The sequence below is a fragment of the Mixophyes fleayi genome, chromosome 7 (genome assembly GCF_038048845.1).
Source record: "Mixophyes fleayi isolate aMixFle1 chromosome 7, aMixFle1.hap1, whole genome shotgun sequence".
NCBI lineage: Eukaryota > Metazoa > Chordata > Amphibia > Anura > Limnodynastidae > Mixophyes > Mixophyes fleayi.
The window spans coordinates 112,410,201-112,430,200 of record NC_134408.1 but is presented as its reverse complement, the minus strand read 5'-3'; the positions used below and the strand labels follow the sequence as shown (position 1 = coordinate 112,430,200).

Sequence of the window (20,000 nt, the reverse complement as noted above, 5' to 3'; positions counted from 1 at the left end):
CTCCCGCATTTCGCATGAGTCTCACGGACTCCCGGGAGGGTGTGGCAATCTCCCTGATATGCCCACTTCCTAGTGAAATGGGCAGAATTAGGTCCAAAACGCTGCGATTCTCCGGGAATCTGTGTTTGACCCCTCCCCCTATTGTAAAATGACGCATTTGCGTCATTACGTCACGGGGCGGGTGCAAAATGACACACATTTTGGAGCCCTGCCCACCATCATGCCCACCTCCCCCGGCAGGCTCCCAGAAGCCAACTCTAGAAAGTTGGCAAGTATGTGTATGGAACAGTTTACATGTCTGTGTGTTTGACCCGGTGTGTGTTTGTAGCCACCCCCCTACACATACTGGACATGTCCACTGATATCGTGGCGTGGAATTTCCCCTCCTCAAATCCTGCGTTTGCCCCTGAAGGAGATGGCTTGCATGGAGGAGGAAGAATTGTAAAGTTCATCCTCCAAACCTTTTATTAACTTAGACGTTTACCTACTTCTTTCAAAATAAGATTTGGTGTAGCAGCATTTACAACTTAAATTAACCTTGAGAGTGATAGGATATCATCTCTGTCTTTATTATAAATGTCAATTTTGTGTGTGTGATTTTTTATTTTATTTTATACATCGTGTAAAGAAATGTTTATATATAGTATATAGTGGTCGAAGTGGAAATTTAGACATGGAGGCATTAAAAATATAAGTGAATAGAATTTAATAATTTTACAATGAAGGCGTTAGGTATGAGAAGTGGCGGTACGGAATACCTCTGTATACACCCCCGCTTTGACCAAAATAGATAGATAGATAGATAGGTAGATAGATATGCGTCTGATTATAAAAATAGAGCTGAAGACTTCAGGAGTAGCAATATTTTAACTCTATCATCATCATCATCACCATTTATTTATATAGCGCCACTAATTCCACAGCGCTGTACAGAGAACTCACTCACATCAGTCCCTGTCCCATTGGGGCTTACAGTCTAAATTCCATAACACACACACACACACACACACAGACTAGGGTCAATTTGATAGCAGCAAATTAACCTACCAGTATGTTTTTGGAATGGGGGAGGAAACCGGAGCACCCGGAGGAAACCCACGCAAACACGGGGAGAAGATTCAAACTCCTCACAGATAAGGCCATGGTCAGGAATTGAACTCATGACCCCAGTGCTGTAAGGCAGAAGTGCTAACCACTAAGACACCGTGTGATAATAGCAGGGAAATACCCTGTAAATAACTGGCTTAATCTTATTTAACTAATCCTGTATTAAAAATTAAAAACTGATTTTCGCACTTCAGTGCAAACTAATTGCACTTCTACTTTTAATACACACTTAACAAATACCAACCACTGTACTTATCATTGTTGCAAACTTTTGCCCACAAGACATGGTTGTTGAAAGAGCGCAGGGGGCATGTACAAAGTACCCTTCCTGGACATCACTTAGAGGCTTAGTGTTGGCAATCTGAGCTTTAGATCCTTTGAGCCAAAGAACACAGGTTTAGCATACATACACTGATCAGTGACATCACTAAAAAGACTGACAAATGAGGTGAATAACATTTATTATTGTGTTACAATGGCACCTGTCCAGGTGTGGGATATAATAGGTAGTTTTGGAAGTTGATGTGTTGGATGCAGGAAAAATCGGCAAGTAAGGATATGACCAAGGCCAAATTGTGATGGCTAGACAATTGGCTCAGAGCATCCCCGAAACTGTAGGTCTTGTGGAATGTTCCTGCAGTGGTTAGTACCTACCAAAAGTGGTACAAGGAAGAACAACTGGTGAACTGGCGACACCCAAAGCTCATTGATGTGCGTGGGGAGTGAAGACTAGTCCATTTAGTCCAATCCTACACTATCCCACACTATCCTACTGTAGCACAAATTGCTGAAAAAGTTAATGCTGGCTATTATAGAAAGATGTCAGAACACACAGTGCATGGCAGCCTCAGACCAGTAAGAGTGCCCATGCTGACCCTTGTCCACCGCCAACAGTGCCTACAACGGGCATGTGAGCGCCAGAACTGAACCTTGGAGCAATGGAAGAAGGTGACCTAGTCTGATGAATCACATTGTAATTTACATCATGTGGACGGTTGGGTGCGTGTGTGTCGTTTACCTGGGGAAGAGATGGCACCAGGATGCACTATGGGAAGAAGGCAAGCTAGCAAAGGCAGTGTGATGCTCTGGGCAATGTTCTACTGAGAAACTGTGGGTCCTAGCATTCATGTGGATGCTAATTTGACACGAAAAATCTACATAAACATTGCTGCTGACCAAATACACCCCGTCATGGCAATGGTTCTCCCTGATGGCAATGGCCTCCTTCAGAAGGATAATGTACCCTGTCACACTGCAAAAACAGTCAAGGGGGTATATTTACTAAACTGCAGGTTTGAAAGTGTGGCGATGTTGCCTATAGCAACCAATCAGATTCTTGCTGCCATTTTGTAGAATGCACTAAATAAATGAAAGCTAGAATCTGATTGGCTTCTATAGTTTTCAAACCTTCAGTTTACTGAATATATACCCCAGGAATGGTTTGAGAAACATGACAAATAGTTTAAGGTGTTGACTTGACCTCCAAATTCCCCAGATCTCAATCCAATCAAGCATGGGGTGTGCTGGATAAACATGTCTGAGCCATGGAGGCCCCACCTCACAACTTACAGGATTTAAAGAATCTGCTGGTAACATCTTTGTGCCAAATACCACAAGACACCTTCAGAGGTCTTGTGGAGTTCATGATTCCATGGGTCAGAGCTGTGTTGGTGGCACAAAGGTGACCTACACAATATTAGACAGGTGGATTAAATGTTGTGACATGAGTTGGGCAGACAAGATATAAGGGTAGACTTTGGAAAACACCCAGTAAGAAAGGCATCATAGGTAAAATTCATGGACATATATGTGTATATATGTGTGTATGTATGTGCATTGGGTGTTATAATTAAACGGGAATGTGATGGGGTTCCCGTTAATATTTTACACTAGTAGTTAGGTACATTTAGCTAAACCATGGCAACACATGGTTAAATATTATTAAATATGTATTCCCCATTATATTACATGTAACATCTTTAAAGGGTAATGTCACAATGATTTCGGAAGATATTTATAAACTTTTGCACACATACTTTATTAGTCCTCTATGTTACATATGCTTTTGTCTTTATGTTTCTGTGTTCTTTATGAGGCTGACCCTGTAATGTCTCCTCTAGGTCCTGCTGGCAAAAGATTCCATTACAAGTCACCATTTGGCTGTGAAAGTCATCAGTAAGAGGGATCTGCTAGTTGAGGGCGAAGAGAGTGTGATGGTGGAGCGTAGAGTATTACAACGTGCATCTGGAAGTGCTTTCCTTGTTCATGGCTGCTTTGCTTTCCAGACCAAGGTACCGCTGTGACCACCTCCTTATTGTCAAATATTCACACAAATGCAATATAACCTCACTTGTTTCTATTGCAAATTATGTTTCTTTACTAAAACAGCAAATCTTATCTCTTACATTCCAGATAGATCCAGAATCTTTCGGGCTCATTCACATCACAATTAAGTTCCACATTCAGGTTTATATCCCTCTCCACTGCAGTTTTGAATCTCCTGCCCTGTCCACTACTTCCGTACTGGTCATTTAGTCATTTCATTTTGAGTTTATCTGGGAATGGGCACTCACTGGACTGATATAAGGGACAAGGTGGTGGATCATGAGGATGAAATGTCCTACATTGGAAATTCAGTTACGAGCCAGCTGTCCATGACTCCTTCTATCATATAGTTGGTGATATATCATCCGCCATCACTGCTGTAAAGCACTCTCCCCATTACCACTGTAGCAACACATTTCGATTCTCCCACCTGTTGTATCACATTTCCCACCCCTCCTACCTCTGTGGTAACACATTCTCTCCCCCTCACCTATCTAGTAACACATCCTATCCCCTTATCTCTAAAGTAACACATTTCTTCCCCATCCCTCGCCTGTAAAACATTCAGTCCCCTCTGTTGCAACACACTTGTTCCCTGCACCCCTCCTGTCATGCATTTCCCTTCATATAATTTTCCAAGGCAGTGGAAATGCGAGACTATGCTCGACTGTAATACAGTGATGGTCTGGTAGCTCATTCATTCTGATTCACTGCCAGACTGACTTCACTAACATATTGATATGCTTCACTGCAGCACAGTGGGCAAACCCCTACAACTACACTGAGACTCAGTACAATGTGGGACAGGACTAATACAGGGGAAGAGTTATATTTCTTAGGTATAATAATAATAATGATAATAATAGGTACCCCTGCATCTGTCCTGCTGCATGTACACTGCCAGAAATGGCCTGGGGGGCCTCATGTGGCCCACAGGTTGTATATGGCTGCTACCAATAACAGCTTGTAGTGCTAATACAGCCTCTGGAATAATGATTGCATTTCCTCAAGTCTGTCCTGCTATTGTCTCCTAAAAGCATATTCTCCAGCTTCCTCCTTGCTGAAAGTCTGATTTGTATTACTCCATGTTCTTTATGCCTCTAATTGCCTCATCTTTCACTCTTGTATCTCCTGCTCTCCATCTGCCCTCCCAATGTCTGTCTGTTATAATCCCAAAAGGAAACAGGGAGGGAGGGAAATATTTAAAAATACATAACATATATATTTCTTTATTTATTGTTTATTTTTTCCTCCTGGCTAACCCCACATATTTAATTATAATTCTGCTTCTACCACAAAACAGGAGCTTGTGCTACTTGGAATGGAATATGCAAGCGGCGGCGATTTCCACGACTTGCTGTGCAGGAAAGGCCCCCTTAACATCCCCAGTGCAAGGTGAATATAAGAATAATACATTGTAAAAGCCACTGGATATAGGAAGGACTAGATATAGGAAGGACTAAATGCATTGATCATGGAGATAGATGGCATATTATAAATAACTATTTACACTATATTTTGCAGAAAGAGTGCTACCAATAGAAATAGGTTTTCTAAAGCATGACTCATATCTGAGTTATATCTTATAAGTAGGATACAAAATTATAAGGGTGGGGTACGATAAAACAATGGTAGTAATTCCGACACCTGTCATGCCTCCAAAAAAAAGCCGGAGGAATAAAAAATCGACTTGCAAATAATTAGACTTACCTTGAAGACGACGCTGGAGATCCCTGAAAAGAGCAGCATAATGACAGGAAGGCTTTCCGATCGTAGAACTCACCGCCTCTGCTGGCCGACGTGATCACGACGTGTGTGAAGCAAAATTTAAAGCGGCAATGTGGGGTTCATTAAGGTTAAGTGGTTAAACACTTAACCGAACATTGCCGCTTTAAATTTAGCTTGACAGATGTCTGACGTGATGATGTCAGGCAGCAGAGGCGGTGAGTTCTCCAATTGGAAAGCCTTCCTGTCATTATGCTGCTGTCTTCAGGGATCTTCAGCGTCATCTTCAAGGTAAGTCTAATTATTTGCAAGTCAATTTTGTATTCTTTCGGGGTTTTTTTAGAGACATGACAGGTGTCGGAATGGTGGTAATCGTAAAAACAATTACCACCGAATTATAAGCAGTGAAAAACAGGTCGCAGTCTCAACATTAACTGACTCCTGGGTAAAGCCATCAGCATAGCCATCGTAGCTCTGTGAATTTTATTAGTTCTGGGTCCCAGATGAAAAAACTTAGCAATATTACCATGATTGATAAAACCAGCAATATTTAAAGTTAGAGCTATGGGGCCAGTTAGTCTCTATGGCCAGACACTAAACCAGGAACTTGTATTCTCTCAAAACTAGATGCATTGAAGTGCCTGGATGAACTAAGCTAGGAATGCCCCAATCTGCCCATCTACTCCTATTAATAGTTGTGACACTCTTCAGCCTCTGCAGTCTAAAAACCTCACCCTCTAAGTTTTGTGTGTCAAGCATAACAGGTGGAATTACAAAAATCATGTGTGACACCAGCAGGGTATTTGTTAGAATGTCCTTCAGTATATTATAATTACTATCAGAAGCATAAAAGTAAGAATCTCAGAACATCTGAGAATTATAACAAACAAATTGGAAAACCATAGCCTTCAAAATCACTTCCTGATAGACCATCGACCCCACTGCTCTCAGATTTATTGCCATCTAAAAAGTTCTCAAACTGAGGAGGAGTAGGAATCATTTATTGGCATGATCTTGAAAGAGGAAGACCGATGGATGTATCAGCTGAACACAAAATCCCCAAGAGGTCTCCCTTTAAATCTGCATATATATGATACTTCTCTTTGACAGCGTTAAGTTATCAGTCATAGGGGGCCTATTTATTAAACCCTCCCTGCCCTTAAATCCACCATCGTTCTTTAACATATGATTTCTGCTATTCATGCATGTTGCTATTATTGCTTTTATGTATTATAGATATATCGTTTAATGGCATTACCATTATTGGCATCTACTGTTATTTCCAATACTGTATGCTTTGTATTTTTCCTTACAAGCCTTTTATTTAATGTTTATTTAATTGTTGATTGAGGCAGGGATACATCAATGTCCTCTCCCCCTATAGCAGCTCCACACAAGACACATCACTAGGGCAAAGGAACAGTCTCTCTCCCTATATCAAATAACATATGTGTCACATACATGTCTCGGTCATGGATTATTATACTTTTGAGAATGCAGGATAAAAATCTAATGTTATTCTTGTTGTGGCTGATTGTTATAGGTTGCAGGAGCTAATACACTAAACAATTCCAGGCAGTTTATCAAGTCCAAATAGGACACAGATATTGCCTTACATGTGGCTACCTTTTATAGCCGACCTTAGAAGTGGTTAAATGGGTTCCATACTATAGTTTGTAACAATCCTCTGTTAATGGACATAATCATTGTCTGATTGTATTTTAGTTAATTTTTTAATTTATATACTTATTTTCTATAAACCCTTATAATGAATATATTGAATAAATAAATGTGAGACTAGCACACAGAACAAGAAGCATCATATTAGACAGTTGGTCAGTGTAGAAAAAAAAACAGAGGAGTTTTAAAGGATTTTAGCCATAAATTTACCATTACACTAATGCAAAATTAACTTATTTTTCTTTCCACCAGGTTCTACGCTGCTGAAATCATATGCGGGGTTCAATTCCTCCATTCTAAGGGCATAGTCCATCGGTAATTATAATGCTATAGTTTTACAGTAGTTTAATAAAGTTGTATTACAATGCTCTCTACTTTCTATCCATTGGCAAATATTTCCCTCTACAACTGACTGATAGCAGCTCTACATCCTCTATGCCATGGAAATTGGGCAGTAGAGTTTAGTACAAGCCAAGAAACAGACCATAAGCTACGTTTGGCTAGTGTTAATTTTCTTCTGAAAGTCCAAACCGTTACTAGAGTTCAGTATGGGAGTTATAGAAGATGCGATTTAGCAAATAATAGTAAAGGTTAGCAGCAGCTCAGAGAAAGAAGTGAAAGAATATATGAGTTAGAAAGTTCTAAACTGGATACCAAGGAACATAGGCCCTGCCTGGGACAGAAGAGGGTAGTAGGCAGACCACGCTTTCATCATCAGATCACATTTGTAACTTATTTTAAATATATGTACTTTTGTTGGGCGAAAGGGCTCTGATGCCATGAGTCACACATGTCTGCCACCATTAAAAACATCACTGAGCATTTTAATTACTGGTGAATAAAAACATTTATTATAAACAATTGGAGTTGATTGAGTTTGGGCCTGTTTATAAATCAGGGTATCAGGGAGCAGCACAGGAAATGTGGTCTAGGGGAAAGGCAATCCTGTACACTAGTCACTGGAAAGGGCTCTGCACAGGGTCTCTAAGCTGGTAAATTGTGTGGGGTCACTGTGCAGGTATAATGTTCTGGTATAATGTGTGAGGACACGACTGAGTATAATGTGTGGGGGTATAAACAGTAATGGTGAGATTAGTAAATTGGGTTTGTTTATGACATTATGCTAAATCCGCTTTGAATATCAAAATGGCACTAAATGCAATCATTCTCAGAGCATTAAAAGTGATCAAAGGTTTCCAGAGTGACACTGCTAAACATACATTCAAAACTACTAATGTTTGCAATGTACATTATTAAAGTGTAATTTCATTTTGCACAACAAAATAAATCTTGTTTGTATGAAAGCATCGCTTTATGGCAAAGGTCATAGAAAGGTTTTGTTTATTCACAGAGACCTCAAGCCTGAGAACATCCTAGTGACTGAAACGGGCCATTTAAAGATCGCAGACTTCGGTCTTGCAGTTGAGAACATCTATGGAGACCGAACAGCCACTGAATATGCTGGAACACCTGGCTATGTTGCTCCTGAGGTGAGGCTCACAGGATTTTCCTACAGTTTACTTATGTAACTATAGATATTTTGTATAGAAGCCTAGAGAAAAGCAATGTGGCTACAAAGGGGACACTTTAGAAACAGCCTGCACATTAACTGCATCTGCAAGCTATCCAATAATGAGTAAAGCAAAGTGCGGTTTCACACAAGACCTTCCAACAGAGATTATCAGTCAGTTAGCATTTTGAAGCTATTGTCATTATCCGTTACATAAATAGATGATTTTGCATATTTATAATTCTCACTTCATAGTGAGACTTCAGGTCTACCCTGTTTAAGTTGTACAGTTGATATGTCTGCAGAAGACCACTGATGATCCAACAATGGAAAGAAATAGACCCCACACTCATTGTGCCCTGCTTTGGTGGTAGGGAGTCCTGGCTATAATACAGGTGATAGCTACCTATTTTGGTAGGAAAGTTTAGGTTGTATTTTATTATATGTATTAAATGATATGTCTTTTAATGTCACTATTGGACACCTTTGAGAAAAAAGCACTATATAAATAAAAGTATTATTATCAGTAAATAGGAAGAAAGTGTGGGGAAAGGTAGGTGCATAAGTCATAAACTATTATTAGATTCCCTAAAATGTCAGGTTCAGAATTTACAAATGATGAAAGAAATTAATAATAATAATGATAATACATTTGTAAAGTAACTGCAGCCTACCACATGAAATACAGCACATGTTTCTGTATCTATAAGTTTGTCGCACATCAATGTCCTGAATATTTTGATACTAACTAACTGAATGCCAGTATCTTATCTATTTTCATATAAACTATTATATAGAGAGTGATGGACTTGGGCAATGGGATTAAAGAATAAGAAGTAAAAATTGATTGCTAAAAATTATAATAACTATTATCTCTCTGCCGGTAGATGCTGTCTGGTGAGGAATATAATGCCGGTGCTGATTGGTACTCATTTGGCGTCATTGTGACCCAAATGATCACTGGAAGACGTAAATATCATACCACACTATTCAAAGCACTTGGCGCAGATGTAAAGGACATCGTGAAAAAGGTAAAATACATTTTAAATTTAATATTAGAAGTTATCACAGTAAATGATGCAATTTTAATATCTATAGGCAGAAAAGTTGCTTCGGCACTTTACTTGTGAGAACTATGTACAAAACCATTGCCTTTCAAGAGCATGAACGCAACATAAAAGGCACCATGTGACACTACGATAACAGAGACCATTCCTAAAATGTGAGATAAATGATGTCTACTCATAGATGTGGCTCTAGATTTCCTGACCAGAGATATTCTCCTCTCATACACAATAGGGTACAGTAAAATACATAAAGATAAAGTACATTCCAATGAAGTTACAAGGAACACTCATACTTGCATAGAGAGATCAATATTGGGACAAATATAAAGAATGATTCGTGGTTAGATGTTCTGATTGTAGAATATTTATAATGTGAGACATACTACAGACCCCAGATATAATCTCTGTATCGACCTCCTGTAGCCATGGACAAATCATGCTATATGCCTCTGTTCCTTGCAGCAAAATGTTTGTAAATTGATTGTATTGTGTAGAAATGCAATGACTGAAAAAGTCTGTGCTCCGTGCTGAGTAAATCAAAGTGCCTAAATTAAAATCAAATTACTCTTTCAGCTCCTCTGTAAAGATCAAGGCATGCGATTAGGAGTTCATGGAAACATCCGCCAGCATCCATTCTTTAAGAATGTTGACTGGGTCTCGTTGGAAGCCCTTAAGGTTGAACCCCCATACAAACCTGCACCTGTAAGTATACAGCAGAACTTGTACAAACACTTGGAGAGCCTGTAAATAAATGCTGTTCAGCATATGGTACATAAGTACAAGGCACATAGACCTACTGAGATGTAGACATGTGTACACGTGTATCAGATGGCATGCAACCATTTGACATTTCTTTTTATGCAAAAAAAGTCTTCTTTATAATTATAACAGTGAAATTTAAAATGCATGCTCAGGGCTAAAGAAAGATTACAACAAGGCACATTTGGAAGAGTTTCCTTTCACCCTCTGGAGACAAATAAGTAGAAAATACTTTATTATTACTTTAACCATACTTTCTGTTAGCTGAATTCACATATGTGAAAACATCCGCTAACAATTTTTGTAAAGAAAATGTTTGTGCTGCACTTCATATTAAATTAATATGACAATGGGCCTCAAGCTTCAGTGGTGTCATAAGTTGCTTGCGAAATGATGGGCTTCATTATCTTGAATGTTGGTTCAGGGCACAAATATATTTAATCTCCTGGGCATCTATTATGAAGCACAACATGTCTGCTGCACAGCACAAAACCAGCTATGAACGTACCATGTGTCTTGATTTCCATCACTGTACCTAGATTTCCATCTAGGCTTGCAGAGCAAGATGGTAATGTTAGTGGAAGACCACTAGTTTGCACAATCAGAGGACTTGTGTAGAATAAGGGAGTTTTGTACGAAGCAGGTAGTAGGCACACCAGCACACCTACATTTCCAGATCATTGCAGAAACCAGGTTATCTTTTGCACTAGCTCATCGCTGCTGATCTTTGGGGCTCATCCTAAACGTTAATGTAACCCTTTTGTCCTTAAGTTTCATTTTGAGCTCCACATACTCAAAGTTGTCATATATAATATAGTATTTTAGAAGAAAAACTGAAGAAACAATGAAAGGGGTTTTAGTAGGTCGATCATGTTTACACTTTTGCACAGTGAGCTTCTAGAGATTAATTAGTCTCTCTGCACACAGAGATACACATCTAGTTTATGGAAGCGTGTCTCTAGAGTAGTGCTCTGGTTGGAACATCCATAAGAGGTGATGGAAAATCAAGGCATTTTATAGTAAGCACTGGGAGCAATTCATAAATTACCTCCACTGTGTAATTACTTTTATCTGACCAATGGCATATAATTCACATAATGCACATGGCTGCATTAGTTTAATATATTTCCATAATAGAAAGACAGAGATCTCCCCACTAAATGTATTGGTTGTATCTGATGATCCCCTCACAAACCCATGTTGTCCTACACTTTGTAAGAACCATTTAGGAATCTGTCGTCAGAAAATAGTGATTTACAATTGTGATACAGTTTCTAGACACAGTTACAGTATTCCCTTCCAACATTTTAACCTGTTTCAATATCTCTAACAGGTTTATTACTGTGATGTCATAATAGCTGTTCTTATTTTTTACATCACTCTGTGATACTTTTATATAAATATATGCTGCTTTCCTGTAAATAAACTCTTCTGACCTGAGTCATTAAGGGCAAAGCAGAAAAAGGAGTAACATTGCACCTGGGCAAATTCATGTAGCATTGGAGGGGGAGGTAAATTTAAAATGTGAGGACAAATTTATAGTTGGGGAAGGGCATGTCCTAGATCAACTTTAAATTTCAGTGTAAAAATAAGCTAGCAAGTATTTGTGTGCTAGATAAAAAAAACAGCCAGTATTTAACTTATGTGCAAAACAATAAACTAATTTACACCCATTGCATTGTACCATGGTTTGTCCCGTAGAACATTACTTATTACTATTTTTACTCCTTTCTTTGCCTTACTTTTCTTAATGACTCAGCCCTTCTTATTCTTTCAGCACCACTGTAACGCTGTAAGAGGCCAGAAAACACATGACACAATGGGAAGATTTGTGAAATAATTTAGTCACTTCTGTAAAACTGTTGTTCTGAGCAATAACTTTCTATATTTGCGCCACTTTTATGATATCTCATTCAGCGATCTGCAGAAATGTTGCAAGAGACAAAAAATTGCTCCATTATACATAAGGAGCCTGATTCATCTTCAGACGTAAGTCCCTTTGTGCGCCCTATCTTGTGTGAAATAGCTCTAAGCATGCTCAGAAATGTACCTTGCAACAGTGAATGCAATTGCATGCAATTCCTCTCTGAACACAAGTGACATTTACCACTGCCTACGACTTGAAGGGTGGAATGGGATAAGCAAGGGATGAATGAACGTAGGCAATGTACAGTAAGGCCATGCTGTGGGCGTGCCAACACAGATGTGGCTCATGCAAGTCCTGGGTTTCTCTTCAGTACGTGTTTTTTAGCCACATCATTTGTACTAGCTATAGGATAGGTGTAAGTGCTGACTGATATTGACGACTATCATACAGCAGTTTACATACAGCAAGTAATAAGAGATACGCTTGTATTTGAATAAAGTCAAAACTATGATCATGTTAAGTGACCGTTATTTAAACACAAGATGCGTCCGATGATGATTCAGGCCCAAACTGCTCAAAAAGAACAATTGGCAGCATCATAAATCATTTCTGTATCTACTAAAAAAAAAAAATACAGTTATAGCTAAAGTACACATTTGTTGTGCTTTTCTATAGGTAACGATTACACACTCACCCTCCAGAAAGATGGATTTAAACAGGATGGAGAAAGCAGAGGCCCAGAGACCATCAATAGCAGCCAAGGACCAGGCCATATTTAGAGGATTCACATTTGTCACCTCCAAGTGGAAAATGCTCCCAACGGCAACGAGCCCGAGATGATAGCAATGCTGGTTAGAGCAATGGTTTCTGTATATATAGATATAGATATAGATATATATATATATATGTATATATTTTATGTGTTTGAATGTTCATATCTATAAACTGCATAGGTCATATGTTTTTACCCATGTACTTAACCTTAACAGAAAGTAATTCTTATAACTTTAAAACAAGAGTAACCACACATACAATTTGTAACTTGGCATAAGATAATAGTTTATTTAGCTATACTGGTAACACCATCTGCTTATTAACCGCTGACTGCCCGCTCTCCTACCACCGCTGAGACTTCTTGCGGAGTCACAGCCCGCCAACACATAACCTCACTGCCTTACTCAACTGTGCGGAAAGTTGCTCAATAAAGATAACAGTTCCCTCATTACTCAAATGGACACCGTCTTGCCGAAACAGATGACCTTGCACCACTCTTATTAAAGGGTGAGTGATAGACATACCCCCTAGCTCTTTTATGACTAGCGCTATGGACCTGTTTTGCTTTCTCTTGCTTATGCCCATTTTTTTATTAGGGACCGGAAATCTCAATGTGATTTGGGGAATAATATTAGACTAAAGCAAAGTGTCACTCGCCGGGTCTTCGGTTTGGTTAAACCGAGACCAGGCTCACTCACCTCTCCGCCGGCGTCCTCACTCCACCGCCTACCAACCCCTATTTAAGTCACCTTCCACTCAGATCCTCTGCCTGTTCTTGGTCCACATTTTCACCTGGGAGCTCCTTGTGGATTTACCTCCTGGTATCTCTGCAGCTCTCCCTGTCCTACTGTCTACTGCTATCCTCCACCATTCCAGTGGTAATATTCGCAGTCCGCAGATCATCTCTACCGCCTCTTGCCGTCCACTCCTGCTGTCCGTAGCTCCAGTGGTGATATTCTGCTGTCCGCAGATCATCACTGCCGCCTCCTGTCGTCCACTCCTGCTGTCCGTAGCTCCAGTGGTGATATTCTGCTGTCCGCAAATCATCTCTAACGCCTCCTGGCGTCCAGTCCTGCTGTCCGCAGCTCCAATGGTAATACTCTGCTGTCCGCAGGTCATAACTGCCGCCTCCTGGCGTCCAGTCCTGCTGTCCGCAGCTCCAGTGGTAATACTCTACTGTCCGCAGGTCATCGCTGCCACCTCCTGGCGTCCGGTCCTGCTGTCCGCAGCTCCAGTGGTAATACTCTGCTGTCCGCATGTCATCCCTGCCGCCTGCTGGCGCCCGTTCCTGCTGTCCGCAGCTCCAGTGGTAATACTCTGCTGTCCGCAGGTCATCGCTACCACCTCCTGGCGTCTGGTCCTGCAGTCCGCAGCTCCAGTGGTAATACTCTGCTGTGTACAGGTCATCGCTGCCGCCTCCTGGCGTCCGGTCCTGCTGTCCGCAGCTCCAGTGGTAATACTCTGCTGTCCGCAGGTCATCGCTGCCGCCTCCTGGCGTCCGGTCCTGCTGTCCGCAGCACCAGTGGCAATACTCTGCTTACCGCAGGACATCGCTGCCGCCTCCTGGCGTCCGGTCCTGCTGTCTGCATATCAAGTGGTAATAGTCTGCTGTCCGCAGGTCATCGCTGCCGCCTCCTGGCGTCCGGTCCTGCTGTCCGCATATCCAGTGGTAATACTCTGCTGTCGCAGTTCATCCCTGCCGCCTACTGGCGTCCGTTCCTGCTGTCCGCAGCTCCAGTAGTAATACTCTGCAGTCCGCAGGTCATCGCTGCCATCTCCTGGCGTCCGGTCCTGCTGTCCGCAGCTCCAGTAGTAATACTCTGCTGTCCGCAGGTCATCGCTGCCGCCTCCTGCCGTCCGGTCCTGCTGTGCGCAGCTCCAGTGGTAATACTCTGCTGTCCGCAGTTCATCCCTGCCGCCTACTGGCGTCCGTTCCTGCTGTCCGCAGCTCCAGTAGTAATACTCTGCTGTCCGCAGGTCATCGCTGCCGCCTCCTTGCGTCCGGTCCTGCTGTCCACAGCTCCAGTGGTAATACTCTGCTGTCCGCAGGTCATCGCTTCCGCCTCCTGGCGTCCGGTCCTGCTGTTCGCAGCTCGAGTTGTAATACTCTGCTGTCCGCAGGTCATCGCTGCCGCCTCCTGGCGTCCGGTCCTGCTGTCCGCAGCTCCAGTGGTAATACTCTGCTGTCCGCAGGTCATCGCTGCCGCCTCCTGGCGTCCGTTCCTGCTGTCCGCAGCTCCAGTGCTAATACTCTGCTGTCTACAGGTCATCGCTGCCGCCTCCTGGCGTCCGGTACTGCTGTCCGCAGCTCCAGTGGTAAAAATCTGCTGTCCGCAGTTCATCGCTGCCGCCTCCTGGCGTCCGGTCCTGCTGTCCGCAGCTCCAGTGGTAATACTCTGCTGTCCGCAGGTCATCGCTGCCGCCTCCTGGCATCCGTTCCTGCTGTCCGCAGCTTCAGGGTTAATACTCTGCTGTCCGCAGGTCATCGCTGCCGCCTCCTGGCGTCTGGTCCTGCTGTCCACATATCCAGTGGTAATACTCTGCTGTCCGCAGGTCATCGCTGCCGCCTCCTGGCGTCCGGTCCTGCTGTCCACAGCTCCAGTGGTAATACTCTACTGTCCGCAGGTCATCGCTGCCACCTCCTGGCGTCCGGTCCTGCTGTCCGCAGCTCCAGTGGTAATACTCTGCTTACCGCAGGTCATCGCTGCCGCCTTCTGGCGTCCGGTCCTGCTGTCCGCATATCAAGTGGTAATAGTCTGCTGTCCGCAGGTCATCGCTGCCGCCTCCTGGCGTCCGGTCCTGCTGTCCGCAGCTCCAGTGGTAATACTCTGCTGTCCGCAGGTCATCGCTGCCGCCTGCTGGCGTCCGGTCCTGCTGTCCACATATCCAATGGTAATACTCTGCTGTCCGCAGGTCATCCCTGCCGCCTCCTGGCGTCCGTTCCTGCTGTCCGCAGCTCCAGTGGTAATACTCTGCTGTCTGCAGGTCATCGCTGCCGCCTCCAGGCGTCCGGTACTGCTGTGCGCAGCTCCAGTGGTAATACTCTGCTGTCCACAGATCATCGCTGCCGCCTCCTGGCGTCCGGTCCTGCTGTGCGCAGCTCCAGTGGTAATACTCTACTGTCCGCAGGTCATCGCTGCCGCCTCCTGGCGTCCGGTCCTGCTGTCCGCAGCTCCAGTGGTAATACTCTGCTTACCGCAGGTCATCGCTGCCGCCTCCTGGCGTCCGGTCCTGCTGTCCGCATATCAAGTAGTAATAGTCTGCTGTCCGCAGGTCATCGCTGCTGCCTCCTGGCGTCCGGTCCTGCTGTCCGCAGCTCCAGTGGTAATACTCTGCTGTCCGCAGGTCATCGCTGCCGCCTCCTGGCGTCCGTTCCTACTGTCCGCAGCTCCAGTGCTAATACTCTGCTGTCTGCAGGTCATCGCTGCTGCCTCCTGGTGTTTGTTCCTGCTGTCCGCAGATCCAGTGGTAATACTCTGCTGTTTGCAGGTCATCGCTGCCGCCTCCAGGCGTCCGGTACTGCTGTCCGCAGCTCCAGTGGTAATACTCTGCTGTCCGCAGTTCATCGCTGCCGCCTCCTGGCGTCCGGTCCTGCTGTCCGCAGCTCCAGTGGTAATACTCTGCTGTCCGCAGGTCATCGCTGCCGCCTCCTGGCGTCCGGTCCTGCTGTTCACATATCCAGTGGTAATACTCTGCTGTCCGCAGGTCATCGCTGCCGCCTCCTGGCGTCCGGTCCTGCTGTCCGCAGCTCCAGTGGTAATACTCTGCTTACCGCAGGTCATCGCTGCCGCCTCCTGGCGTCCGGTCCTGCTGTCCGCATATCAAGTGGTAATAGTCTGCTGTCCGCAGGTCATCGCTGCCGCCTCCTGGCGTCCGGTCCTGCTGTCCGCATATCAAGTGGTAATACTCTGCTGTCCGCAGGTCATCGCTGCCGCCTCCTGGCGTCCGGTCCTGCTGTCCGCAGCTCCAGTGGTAATACTCTGCTGTCCGCATGTCATCCCTGCCGCCTCCTGGCGCCCGTTCCTGCTGTCCACAGCTCCAGTGGTAATACTCTGCTGTCCGCAGGTCATCGCTACCACCTCCTGGCGTCCGGTCCTGCAGTCTGCAGCTCCAGTGGTAATACTCTGCTGTGTGCGGGTCATCGCTGCCGCCTCCTGGCGTCCGGTCCTGCTGTCCGCAGCTCCAGTGGTAATACTCTGCTGTCCGCAGGTCATCGCTGCCGCCTCCTGGCGTCCGGTCCTGCTGTCCGCAGCTCCAGTGTTCATACTCTGCTGTCCGCAGGTCATCGCTGCCGTCTCCTGGCGTCCGGTCCTGCTGTCCGCAGCTCCAGTGTTAATACTCTGCTGTCCGCAGGTCATCGCTGCCGCCTCCTTGCGTCCGGTCCTGCTGTCCACAGCTATAGTGGTAATACTCTGCTGTTTGCAGTTCATCGCTGCCGCCTCCTGGCGTCCGGCCCTGCTGTTCGCAGCTCCAGTGGTAATACTCTGCTGTCCGCAGGTCATCGCTGCTGCCTCCTGGCGTCTGGTCCTGCTGTCCGCAGCTCCAGTGGTAATAATCTGCTGTCCGCAGGTCAACGCTGCCGCCTCCTGGCGTCCGGTCCTGCTGTTCGCAGCTCCAGTGGTAATACTCTGCTGTCTGCAGGTCATCGCTGCCGCCTCCAGGCGTCCGGTCCTGCTGTCCGCAGCTCCAGTGGTAATACTCTGCTGTCCGCAGGTCATCGCTGCCGCCTCCTGGCATCCGTTCCTGCTGTCCGCAGCTTCAGTGTTAATACTCTGCTGTCCGCAGGTCATCGCTGCCGCCTCCTGGCGTCCGGTCCTGCTGTCCACATATCCAATGGTAATACTCTGCTGTCCGCAGGTCATCCCTGCCGCCTCCTGGCGTCCGTTCCTGCTGTCCGCAGCTCCAGTGGTAATACTCTGCTGTCCGCAGGTCATCGCTGCCACCTCCTGGCGTCCGGTCCTGCTGTCCGAAGCTCCAGTGGTAATACTCTGCTGTCCGCAGGTCATCGTTGCCGCCTCCTGGCGTCCGGTCCTGCTGTCCGCAGCTCCAGTGTTAATACTCTGCTGTCCGCAGGTCATCGCTGCCGCCTCCTGGCATCCAGTCCTGCTGTCTGCAGCTCCAGTGGTAATACTCTGCTGTCCGCAGGCAATCGCTGCCGCCTCCTGGCATCCGGTCCTGCTGTGCGCAGCTCCAGTGGTAATACTCTGCTGTTTTGCAGATCATCGCTGCCGCCTCCTGGCGTCCGGTCCTGCTGTCCGCAGCTGCAGTGGTAATACTCTGCTGTCCGCAGGTCATCGCTGCCGCCTCCTGGCGTCCGGTCCTGCTGTCCGCAGCTCCAGTGGTAATACTCTGCTGTCCGCAGGTCATCGCTGCCGCCTCCTGGCGTCCGGTCCTGCTGTCCGGAGCTCCAGTGGTAAGACTCTGCAGTCCGCAGGCAATCGCTGCCGCCTCCTGGCGTCCGGTCCTGCTGTGCGCAGCTCCAGTGGTAATACTCTGCTGTTTGCAGATCATCGCTGCCGCCTCCTGGCGTCCGGTCCTGCTGTCCGCAGCTGCAGTTGTAATACTCTGCTGTCCGCAGGTCATCGCTGCCGCCTCTTGGCGTCCGGTCCTACTGTGCGCAGCTCCAGTCGTAATACTCTGCTGTTTGCAGGTCATCGCTGCCGCCTCCTGGCGTCCAGTCCTGCTGTCCGCAGCTGCAGTGGTAATACTCTGCTGTCCGCAGGTCATCGCTGCCGCCTCCTGGCATCCGGTCCTGCCGTCCGCAGCTCCAGTGGTAATACTCTGCTGTCCGCAGGTCATCGCTGCCGCCTCCTGGCGTCCGGTCCGGCTGTCCGCAGCTCCAGTGGTAATACTCTGCTGTCCGCAGGCAATCGCTGCCGCCTCCTGACGTCCGTTCCTGCTGTCCGCAGCTCCAGTGGTAATACTCTGCTGTCCGCAGGCAATCGCTGCCGCCTCCTGGCGTCCGGTCCTGCTTTGCGCAGCTCCAGTGGTAATACTCTGCTGTTTGCAGATCATCGCTGCCGCCTCCTGGCGTCCAGTCCTGCTGTCCGCAGCTGCAGTGGCAATACTCTGCTGTCCGCAGGTCATCGCTGCCGTCTCCTGGCGTCCGGTCCTGCTGTCCGCAGCTCCAGTGGTAATACTCTGCTGTCCACAGGTCATCGCTGCCGCCTCCTGGCGTCTGGTCCTGCTGTCCGCATATCAAGTGGTAATAGTCTGCTGTCCGCAGGTCATCGCTGCCGCCTCCTGGCGTCCGGTCCTGCTGTCCGCATATCAAGTGGTAATACTCTGCTGTCCGCAGGTCATCGCTGCCGTCTCCTGGTGCCCGTTCCTGCTGTCCACAGCTCCAGCGGTAATACTCTGCTGTCCGCAGGTCATCGCTACCACCTCCTGGCGTCCGGTCCTGCAGTCCGCAGCTCCAGTGGTAATACTCTGCTGTGTGCAGGTCATCGCTGCCGCCTCCTGGCGTCCGGTCCTACTGTCCGCAGCTCCAGTGGTAATACTCTGCTGTCCGCAGGTCATCGCTGCCGCCTCCTGGCGTACGGTCCTACTGTCCGCAGCTCCAGTGGTAATACTCTGCTGTTCGCAGGTCATCGCTGCCGCCTCCTGGTGTCCGGTCCTGCTGTCCGCAGCTCCAGTGGTAATAGTCTGCTGTCCGCAGGTCATCGCTGCCGCCTCCTGGCGTCCGGTCCTGCTGTCCGCAGCTCCAGTGGTAATACTCTGCTGTCCGCATGTCATCCCTGCCGTCTCCTGGCGCCCGTTCCTGCTGTCCACAGCTCCAGTGGTAATACTCTGCTGTCCACAGGTCATCGCTACCACCTCCTGGCGTCCGGTCCTGCAGTCCGCAGCTCCAGTGGTAATACTCTGCTGTGTGCAGGTCATCGCTGCCGCCTCCTGGCGTCCGGTCCTACTGTCCGCAGCTCCAGTGGTAATACTCTGCTGTCCGCAGGTCATCGCTGCCGCCTCCTGGCGTCCGGTCCTACTGTCCGCAGCTCCAGTGGTAATACTCTGCTGTCCGCAGGTCATCGCTGCCGCCTCCTGGCGTCCGGTCCTGCTGTCCGCAGCTCCAGTGTTAATACTCTGCTGTCCGCAGGTCATCGCTGCCACCTCCTGGCGTCCGGTCCTGCTGTCCGCAGCTCCAGTGTTAATACTCTGCTGTCCGCAGGTCATCGCTGCCGCCTCCTTGCGA

The 20,000-nt window shown here is 46.5% G+C and overlaps 1 protein-coding gene and 1 long non-coding RNA gene across 2 annotated transcripts in view; both read left to right on the top strand.

Moving 5' to 3' along the window:
* LOC142098550 (protein kinase C delta type-like) overlaps positions 1-8,366 on the top strand; it is a 12,780-nt gene extending 4,414 nt beyond the window's left edge. The window contains exons 3-6 of the mRNA XM_075181384.1: positions 3,228-3,398; positions 4,736-4,827; positions 7,090-7,152; positions 8,189-8,366. Of these exons, the coding sequence (XP_075037485.1) occupies positions 3,228-3,398; positions 4,736-4,827; positions 7,090-7,152; positions 8,189-8,366 (504 nt within the window). The remainder of the gene's footprint in view (positions 1-3,227; positions 3,399-4,735; positions 4,828-7,089; positions 7,153-8,188) is intronic.
* An 872-nt stretch (positions 8,367-9,238) lies between these two features.
* On the top strand, positions 9,239-12,815 carry LOC142097034 (uncharacterized). The gene is made up of 3 exons (XR_012678094.1): positions 9,239-9,378; positions 9,988-10,116; positions 12,716-12,815. It is a non-coding gene; the product is annotated as an uncharacterized LOC142097034 (long non-coding RNA).
* The last annotated feature ends 7,185 nt before the right edge of the window (positions 12,816-20,000 follow it).